The 10,281-nt window shown below is 37.9% G+C and overlaps 1 protein-coding gene across 1 annotated transcript; it reads right to left on the reverse strand.

Annotated features, from left to right (window-relative positions):
• Window positions 1-2,996: 2,996 nt before the first annotated feature.
• mcrs1 (microspherule protein 1) lies at window positions 2,997-9,944 on the reverse strand. The gene is given in 15 exon segments (XM_055027243.1): window positions 2,997-3,301; window positions 3,952-4,079; window positions 4,317-4,404; window positions 4,480-4,562; window positions 4,985-5,077; window positions 5,664-5,692; window positions 5,805-5,880; window positions 6,190-6,328; window positions 7,204-7,312; window positions 7,401-7,510; window positions 7,649-7,672; window positions 7,674-7,802; window positions 7,898-8,036; window positions 8,123-8,288; window positions 9,775-9,944. Coding segments are annotated over 14 exon segments (1,389 nt in total). The 5' UTR covers window positions 8,278-8,288; window positions 9,775-9,944; the 3' UTR covers window positions 2,997-3,214.
• Window positions 9,945-10,281: the final 337 nt, after the last annotated feature.

A 10,281-nucleotide genomic window follows, 5' to 3' on the forward strand; every position in this document is an offset into this window, starting at 1 on the left:
ACATAAAAAAACTTTTTATTCACAGAGAAAGCTCTCTGAGATAAAAACTTTAAAAACTTTAATCTAACCACATGGAACAGCTCCAGCACATCAGCTGCAATATTGTAATTTCTTATTATAGTAGCAGAAAGGATTAACTGGATTTATTACATTAATCTCAATTTACAGAGAACACCGTAGGAATGAAAAGACAAAAAAGAGTAGCAGACAAAAGCGGTCTGAAACACAAGTATTTACTATTACACTATAGTAAATATATACCTGAGGTACAAATAAAAAGAAATGGACCTCAGATTAATGTACATATTATGAAAAGAGGTTATAAATTTGTTTTATTACCACTAAACCAATATATGCAGCTGTCTCTGTGCCCTCTGTGTCAGGGCCCTGTGAGGGCCTCGTTTCTGAAGGTTTAGTGATTTGGAATGACACACATCTGACAACTATGTGCGTCCAGATCGGACCACGCTGTTGCGTAAACTGTGGCTCAGGGTTGTCTGTTTCCATTGTTTGACTTAGCCGGGCTAAGCTGTGCCACGTTTGATGAACCCAGTCAAAACAAGTCTGAAGACTGTCGACATGGCAACAGGGGATTCTCCAGACGGCGCCCTGATTTACTGTTCTTTACGAATAAAAGTGGCAGCGACCTCACTGACTGATTTCAAAGCCTGAAATGTTGGTCTGTGAAATGTTGGTCTGTTTGCAATCTGGACAATGAAAGCTTCAGTTTTCCCTTTGGTGGTGGCCTGCCATCTCTCAGCTGAGAGACACATGAATCGGGTGCTAGGAGAAAACATGTTTTAGATCTTAACACTGTTGAGGTGTGTGTTATTCCAATTCAGTCTATAAATAATAGTTTATAAAGGATTCAGGTTACAAAATAGTTATATTTAAAGCTAGAATGGTTTCATTTTACCTTCAAAGTAAAAAGACAAAAAATAAATAAAATAAAAAATTTTATGCAGAGAAATGTCCCAATCTGTATGTTAAAACTTGGGATTCAAACTATGATTGTGAAACCTTCAACCATTTTCTCTATTAGTTTCTTTGGCGCCCCCACGTGGTGAAGTGCATAAGTGACCTGAAGCTAGGTTCTCATAATTACACAAGAGGCACTAATGTTTCCAGTGACAGGGCAAAAAGGGATTTGATTATATATATATATATATATAATTTTATCAGTGTGAGGCAGCCATTTTCACTAAAACAGGCATGAGCCAGAAAGGAATCTTAAGGCTTTTATTTTGAAATTTTCAGTAAGCCTCGTTTTAAATGTCCAATCTAATCATATGAGTAACAGTGATTGGGTTAAATCAGTTATAAAATGCCCCAAACAGCAATTGATATAAAAATTGTCAAGGCTTTTATTTTGAAATTTTCATTACGCTTAATTGTTAATGGCAACACTAATCCCATGTGTAACTATGATGTTTTGAAATCAGTTCTAAAATTCCCAAAAAACAAGTACTCCTCATAGCCAGCTCATTTCTCCACAGTAGTAACGGACAGTTCTGCCATGCTGTAGCTCTGACTTCCTCTGGAGACAATTAGCTCTGACTTCCTCTGGAGGCACGGAGTATTCCGCCATGTTGTAGTCCTAACCTGCAGTCATTGTAGTTCTAAAGAGAAGGTCAACTGCCATGTCACTGTGACACACAAAGAGAGACTTAATTCTAAATGCTTGAAGCAGTTAGTTTTTGTAAAAGGCCTGAGAGAAATATTCAAGCTTTTATTTTGAAATTTTCATCAAGCTTAATTTAAAATCGCCATACTAAGTCCATGTGTAACAATGTTTGGTTAAAATCAGTTATAAAATGCACAAAACACAAGTAGTTCTAAAGGCCAGCTCCTTCCTCAGAGCTCTGCCATAGTAAAAACTACAGTGATGCGTTTTTGTAGTCCTAATTAGCTGCTCGGCCCTGCTGTCCTTCGTTGCTATGGTAATGGATCCTCTGCAGCTGTCATGTGTGAGACAGAAAGGTGGAGAAAGATTTCTATCTTTGTGAGACACCCAGTCATTTTGATTGAAAAAAAAAAAACAGGACTGGAGTTGAACGTATCACGTTTCCGATACGTATCGGAAAACCGTTTGAAGCGTATGACAGGGCTATCTTTCGTCTCCGATAGTCTAACGATTCATATCTGTACATCACTCACAGTAACAGCGATGAGATAAAAATGGTGTGCGCTGAGGTCTGACATTTTTCAGAAATACATGGAAGTGAACCTGGCTGAGCGTGTGGAAATCCTGTCGCATGACTTCGCTCTGAAGCACCTAGACAGAAAACCGTAAGCCCTAGAAAAATTTCAAAAACATTTTACCGGAGAATGCATTCATATCGATGTCATGACCGAGTTTGATACCGATAGGGCGATATTTGTGGGCGCGACAGCGATTTCAAAATTTATTTGGAGTCAAAAATCCACTTCATTTTTCACTCTAGCGGAGCGGCAGTTGGTGGCAGTTATTCTCTGCGTTTCGGAAGTTGGAAATTTAGCTTGTTTTTCGCTTTTTACGTCGCTGTCGTAATGCCGATTCCCCATCAAAGTAATAGCTCCAATGCCGGGATCGAGCCGCACGTTTTGATACCACTTTTGTGGATGGGCTCGCAGCGATGCTTCGTAAATCAGTCACTGCTCTCCTTATGCATTGCTATGGGCACGACCCAACAAGAGGGGAGCAGGAAGAGTGAATGATTTCTGAAGAATCACCAAAAATGGAAACGATCTAGCACTCCATGGCTCTGAGGGCAAAATTAGGATTTGTTTCTACTAACGACGGCATTTTAGCTCTTATCAAGACCTTTGGATCATTTTTGAGTCCTGATTATTTCTATTCATATTGTACGAACCACTTAAAGAGTAGTCAACTATTTAGAAATGTGAAATTCTTAACCACTAAACTGCGATGAGGTAAATTGACCAAACAGGAAGAAGAAATTATTCTTTCAGATGCGGATCTGACTCTTAAAAGCACCAAAACACAAAATAGGGCATTCGGTAAACAAGTTTATTATTTTTAAAAAAAAAGCTTGGTGTGAGAATTTAAATACAACGTTCTGAAAAACTGGACAGAGCAGGACTGAACCGTGAGTGTCAGCATTACAAATAAAATATCCACACAGCACATCAAACATGTTGCTCCAGGATTCAGTCTGTTAAAGAGTTTCACTGAGGGTCACGGTTATTGTTGAGTCCTTTTCCTCTTGGCCTTTCACTGCTGTGTCATCTTGGCAGCTTCAGCTTTTATCAGTGAGATGAGCTCCAGGTTTATTAGGAAGACGAAGCGAAGGCCTGCAATCTGAAGAAACAAATTCATTAGAGACATTTGTCATTCAGCTTTAATTAAACATGACCTGGCAGTTCAGCCCTTTATCTTTATGACTCACCTGATGTGAATAAAACAACAACCTTAAAATAAAGTCACATTTTATTACAGTGGCTGAAATAAATTGGGGCTCTGTTTTAAGTTATTGCCATGTCCCATGGAAACAGGACCACATGGATTAATGAAATATATACATACATATATTATTAATCCATGGTGTATATTATGTAACTGAAGGTTTTATCAGTCCATCCAGAATTTTGCGATTGTTTTTGTGATTTTTTTTTTTGCAATGCAAATTGAAAAGTTTTTTTAAATATTTGCAAGGAATTTTGTGCAATTTGCGCTTGTAAATAATAGAACATGCAAATTTTTGTTATTTGCCATATTGATCAAAACCATCACTTCACATCAAGTAAGGCTGAGGCAGAAGCGTAGAAGTGGGAAATGCTGCCACCTGCAGGAGGGAATTAGACGTCAATCAAACTCAGTGTTTTTGACAGTTTTTGAGGAAAATCTGCAGGGCTCTGTTGATTTTCTGTAAATCTCTATGATTGTGGAAGACTTTATACTCATCTAGCAGCAATAAACCTGCAGGGCGCGGTGTAAGGCTCTCTACACACCTCCACCACTGAGTTGTTGTTTAGCTTCCACTTGCTGCCTGACAGAACCGGTCTGCCATCAATGTAGATGGGTCGCCTGCCCTCGTTAGCTATGAAGAAGTCTCCATTATTCTTCAGTTTGATTATTCCTGTCAAGACAAACAGTCGCTGTTAGCTCTGTCACCGCTAGAGAAAAAGCTATATTTTCACATCGTTTACATTCAAATACACATTAAACAAATGATGCTCGTATTTAGGTGCAGTACTTTTACCTGCAGCACAAATGACCATTGAGCTTTCAACTTTTTTCCATTCTTTCTGTCGTTTCTCGCAACCAACGTGAAATTTCAATCGTTCTGGTATGACAACAAGTAGAGATAACTCACCTTGCTTTCTGGATATTTTCCAAGCGGGCCCCTCCAGTGACAGATCTACATCTATCTGCTTGTCCTTCGTCGCTCTGCCCAGTGTAATCTGAACGAACACAGTTCTTAAGTCTCACAGAATAAGAACTTAGAACAACAAGAGCTGTCAGAAACGTCTTCCCACCTCTCTTGATCTCATGAGGTATCGCACCATTCTTCCTCGTAACGCTGCCAGTGTCTGATTGTCGAAGTCGGGCATGCTCATCCCTGCAGGTGAAGGACAAGAGGAGTTTAAATTAATCTATGCAATTCAGAATTTACATCTTTCTTTTTCTTTGTGAAGGCCACCAAAAAACTTGAACGTGTAACTCTGTAACGTTACAATCAAGAAGTTTAAACGTATTTTATTGGTATGGTGGTTAAGAGAAAGAAAAATGATACACAGCTTTCAAAACTTTAACAAACAAAAGTCTAAAAAGTTGGATGAGCATTTTTAATCAAATTCAAAACTAAATTTTATTTCCTTTTTATTTCCCATGATGATTCCTGAGTCTTGTTTCTGGTTCTACTGCTGGCTTGTCACTCAAATAATACGGAATCCAAACTTCAGTTGAATCCAAACTTCACTCCATCACTATGCTTTATTATATGATAGTTTTAAATATAAAATCTCACCAAAAGTAACCAACCTGTGATGCTGTCCACTAGAACCTGCCACCGAGGCAACTCCTGCTCCAGCTGTCTGATCTCCCGTTTCTGGTGACGGTCTGAAATCATCAGCTCTGAAGGGAAACGGCAACGTAAACAATTTCAACGCAAACAATTTCACAAAAGAGAATCATCTCAACTACAAACATCTCAGTCATTTGCCTTCAGTTCAAAATATAAAATATTAGAGTTAACTTTGCATTTAACAATCATTTCGACAGCAGGTGGGTTTGAATAGGTAATGTGCAAAAACAAACTGGAATGAAGAGAAATATATTTTCATATTTTCTTTCTGTACTTGGAAAAATATTGGAATAAAACTCAGAAATCCTGAATACAACCAAGTATCCGAGCACAAATCAGAGCAGCATCAAAATATACAGACGTTAATTATAAGAGAAGAAATGTACCAAAGCTAAAATTTCTGAAAAGGGTCAAAACAAATAGAACACGAGAGACGTACAATTGAACAAGCGAGGAACACAAAGCATCCGTCAATAGCTGCTGTCAGCAGAGAGGCGCAAATATTTACTTCCTTATCAAGAAAGTGAAGAAATGGCTTGGACTGATGTAAGGTCAGACAAGAAAACCTTTCACAAAATCCAATATTTTACCTCTCCTGCTACAATGTTAGCTGAAATGAGCAACTTGATTTCTTACCGTGTTCCAGCACCTCGTCTCTGCTGTCCCTGCAAGAAAGCAAAAACAGCAGCTTTTAGTAGCAGAAGTAAAGCAGCACCCGAGGACGTATATTACTTATTAAAAAGTCATTTTAATTTCTGCATTTAAAAACACACTCACTTTAATTTCACATCATCGACCATCTGCTCTGCATCAGAGAAGTTGAGGACTTGGTCACCTTTAGGAAGGGGCTGAACTGCAAGACCAAAATCGGACGATTTAGCTGGAGTGTTTCACTGAAATGAACAAGTTCTGACAATAATTCTCCTATATTTATTATATTTTATTTATCATACTGTCCATTAAAATGATATCAGCGAAGACAACAGTTTGCATTTTTTCTTATTTGGTTAATGTCACAACTTTTCTACATCTGGCTCAGCTTGGATAGTGGAGCTTCGCTGCAGAATCAACAACTGAGTGGAGATTTCATACAAATCTCCTCTTGAAAACTGCACCAGAATTTGAACGTATTTGATGGAAATGATTGGCTGGCCGAACTCACCGCTCTGGTCGTCCAGCAGGTAGTACTGCTTCAGCAGCTGCCAGTGAACCATCAGGCTCTTGGGGGTGCGAGATGGGTGAAAGATGCCTGGGTGTTTGCTCAGAAGCTCCTGGAAAACGTCCATTTTAGGCTGACTGGTCTGTTTAGAAAAAAGTGGCGTTTGAATAAATCAGAAGTCTTTGTTTCTGCAGGTAAACAAATGATCGGCAGTTCTAATCTGGAAAAGATTGATTGGTTGCAGCCTGCAGGATCAATAATCTGACAAACACGGTACGATTTTGCAAGTTTTACAATAATATGGATGTTACCTTAAAACTTCCAATATACGAGAACATTTCTACTGAAAAAATTTTATGTTTAATTAGCAAGAAATTCACTAAATTAACAAGCGATCCCTGTCAAAGGATTAAGAGATATTGGCAGCCTTTTAAAAAGGTAAAGGCTCTATATTCTGTAGAAAATACACACTGCTGTTAATGTTTGTAGTTCCAGTGAATTAATAAATGATTCAAACTATGAAACAGTTTTCTTTACTTTCATACATCAAACTGGACACTGTTGTTTATGTTGAAGCTAACTTGTAGAAGATAGAATATCTTGTGATGTACAAAACTTGTACATTTTGAGATTTATAAAACAAACCTGTCTTGTAAATAGGTAAATTTGATATAGAGTAAAAAAATGTTTTTTAGTTTCATCTATAGATTCATCCATCCCATAATCCAAATGGGTTTGCTGCTATTTTGTTTTTCACTGACGCAGAGATAGAAATTGTTTCACTTTTACTAAAGCTGTCACATTTTGATCTCGTCCTGAAAGCAGAACACAATCTTTAGTTATTAATAACTTCTACAGAGAAATAAGACCCGACTATAATCCAGCTCAGCCGGTCAGAGCTTCGCAAAATCAGCAATCAGAAATTTATCATGAAACTTCAAACACATTTGACATTCCTTAAGTTTCAGACAACCCAAAAAGACTGAGCGGTCACCAAACAAGTAATTTGTTACTTACTGAGCCAATCTTGGCCAGCAGCGCCTGTTCCCCCTGACTGAACAGAGCTTTGCTTTGGATTGCTGCGATTGCCTCTGGGTGAAGCTGCCGCATGGCCTGCCATGCCAACCTGACGGAAAAACGCAAAAACAGCGACGTGATTAGAACAATCCACGAGGCAGAAAGGATAAGAACACAGAATCAAACAAAGCTCTTACTTGGAGATGATGGGGTCGTACAGCAAAGCATACCACCTCTCTTTAATTTCCCTCAAGGTGAAGCGGCAGCTGAACTTCACTCCCAGATGAACTGAAGTTAGATCGCTAGTCTGGAAACAAGGGACGACACACGGACATAGTGATGAAGAAGTGTTTCACTCACCAGCGTCACATCATAACAGAAAATAACTAAAAAAACAATCATACAGGAGAGCTTATTAGTTCTGAACAAAGTTTTCCGTGCTCACCTGTAGCACAGCATTTATTAGCATAAAGGTCGTCTGGGGGCAGATGAAGGAATGAGGGTAAAGGCTGCTTGGTTTTCTTCACTCTTTTGGGCAGAGGTGAAGGGTTTAACATCACGGCGAGAGGCGGTGTGAGAGCAGTTCCTGATTTTGTCACCTTAAAAAAGATTTAAAAAGAAAGGAAAATACATCCGTTTCTAAAACTATTTCATATTTTTCATAATGCTCTCTTGACAATCTAAAATTTTGTACCTTTTTCTTTTCTATGGGCGAAGGTTCACTGCCCAAACAGCGAATAGGTTCCATGACAGGAGGCCCTTTGACTCGACTGGACGACTTCACCAGGCTGCTCTCTACCAGCTCATCGTCAAACTTTTTTCTTTTTATTGACCTTTTGTTGCAGAAACATTAATGCGAAATAGAAACATTTTTTTAAATGCAGCACGATGGCATCCTTTCTGTGTAATGCAACAGTACCTGGATGAACTTCTCCTTTTGGGAACACCGACTCCAAGTGCTTGTGTTGCTGTCCTTTTCACATCTTTCACACCAAGCGACTCTTCATCCTCCGACCGGCTCTGAACACCAGACACCCCCACTGATGCGCCGACCCCTGGGTCACCAGCCTGCATCTCTTCATTCACTGAAGGAAGCATATTGGAGATCTGATGCAGCATTTCGGTAAATACACTGTACTGAAGCTGAGGGGATATTCAGAGTTTTGTGCTGAGCATTATTTTATACTTTTAAGTGATTCAGAATGAAATTTTTGCTCATTTTTACATCTTAAAGATGTTCTTTTTCTGCACTGCATTTTATTCTTATACATCTCTTGATTTTACAGCTTTTTGTTGTCCCTGTCTCAACATTTTGCTGTCATTGAATAGACAATTATTTTATTTTTTGCTGCAGTAGTACAATTTCCTAACTTATCATGTCCCATTGTGAATAAATGTGGGTTTATGACATTTAAATATCACAACATTCTTTTTTTTTCTCATTGATATTTTGTGTAAACGTCTTCCGAATCGGAGTTGTAGATTTTAAACAAAAATTTTTAGACAGATTTTAAATTTTAATGGACAAATTTTTACAAATGTAATTTTTAAAGACAAATTTTTAACGCCTGTTTTAAATGTAAAATAAACAATTTCTGGGTTTTTTATCAGAAGGACATTTTTGCCCTCACTCCTATTAAATAAAATTAATCTGTATTTAAAACCAGTTGAACTTGTTTGGTTGATTAATTCGTTTTGTTTCATTGGTATTGTTTTTTGAAAAGAAAAATCACAATGTTAATTTTTATATTGATTTTTGTAAACTTTTTTAAGAAGAGAATACAATACTTTATTGAGCATATCAAGGCTGGTTGAGTAATTTCTATATTTAGCACACATTTGTAGCTTAATGACCGAAAAGGGGCTAAAAAAACAAAATAACAACAAAACATTCCCGGTAGTGTCGTTTTATTACGGGGTAATTGATGTTCTCAGTCCAATTGTCTTTCGATGTAAAATTATTACTCGATTCTGATTCACTTTTGGTCAATGTGATTATTTTCCAGTGTAAAAGGGATAAAAATGCCCATCTTGCTCGTTCAATTTGCACTACTCATTGCAGTAATTTTCCATATACTGGTAGGATAAAAATATACTTTATATAATTTTAAATTCCATACCAAGGAGTACCACTGTTTACACCGTTTTACACTGCAAATTCCTATTTTGCAGATAAATGTTCAAACTAAGGATTGAAAACTAACGAAAGAGTATAAATTACATATAGGTTGAAGGTGTCTTATGTGGACTTATAGTTAATGACCTTAGTTAATTGATGAGTTGTTTGTAGCTTTGTACTTCCTTTGTTTACATGCGATGCTAGTTTGAGGCCTTTTTCTGTTTTTTATTAATTATTATTTTTTTAAATGCGGCATAAAGTTACACAATAACATAAAAAAGCAGAATGTTAACCGAGGACAACATTTAACAACAGTCTATTTGGCTACACAACAAAACACCAGAGTGTTTCTTTTTAACGGATCATGTTAGCTAAGCTAACACAGTCATCCTGCGGTAACTAGCGCTTCTTTCCAAGCTAATGAAGGCTAGCTCTGCTATCTTATCACTCACCTTTTATATGTAGCTCGGTGTCAGTCCCTTATAAATCCCAGGTTCAATTTGTTCTTAATTAATCCTCTTTTCCAGAACTACATTGAAACATTTAACGTCCAACTAGTTAGCATTAGCCGCTCGGCTACATTCATGTTTTCTTCCTGGTTTTCTATTAGGGGAAACGGTTTGGCAAACAGTCTTAAGATGCACTACCGCCACCTTGCGGACCGGACCGAGACAGACCCGGGCTGCTTGAAAACGCACATTTTGTGTTGATGTCTGTGGCATCCTATTCATGTGTTTGTTGCGAGTTCAGAAGACCATCAAACACACAAAATAGTTTATTTAGCAGTGACAGCCAAAAGACGGGGCATTTCTTTCCTCTTAGATGTCATCGCCACAGGAACATGTAACTGCTGTAGTAGAAAGAGAAGGTCCATGACTTGATCAAGATCATCAAGAGTTTTTTCCAGGTCAGCGGTTGAACTGTTGGCTCTGGAATCGTGGTATTTTTTTTAATTAAAC

This window comes from Poeciliopsis prolifica, unplaced genomic scaffold (assembly GCF_027474105.1).
Source record: "Poeciliopsis prolifica strain line A6 unplaced genomic scaffold, Auburn_PproV2 SCAFFOLD003, whole genome shotgun sequence".
NCBI lineage: Eukaryota > Metazoa > Chordata > Actinopteri > Cyprinodontiformes > Poeciliidae > Poeciliopsis > Poeciliopsis prolifica.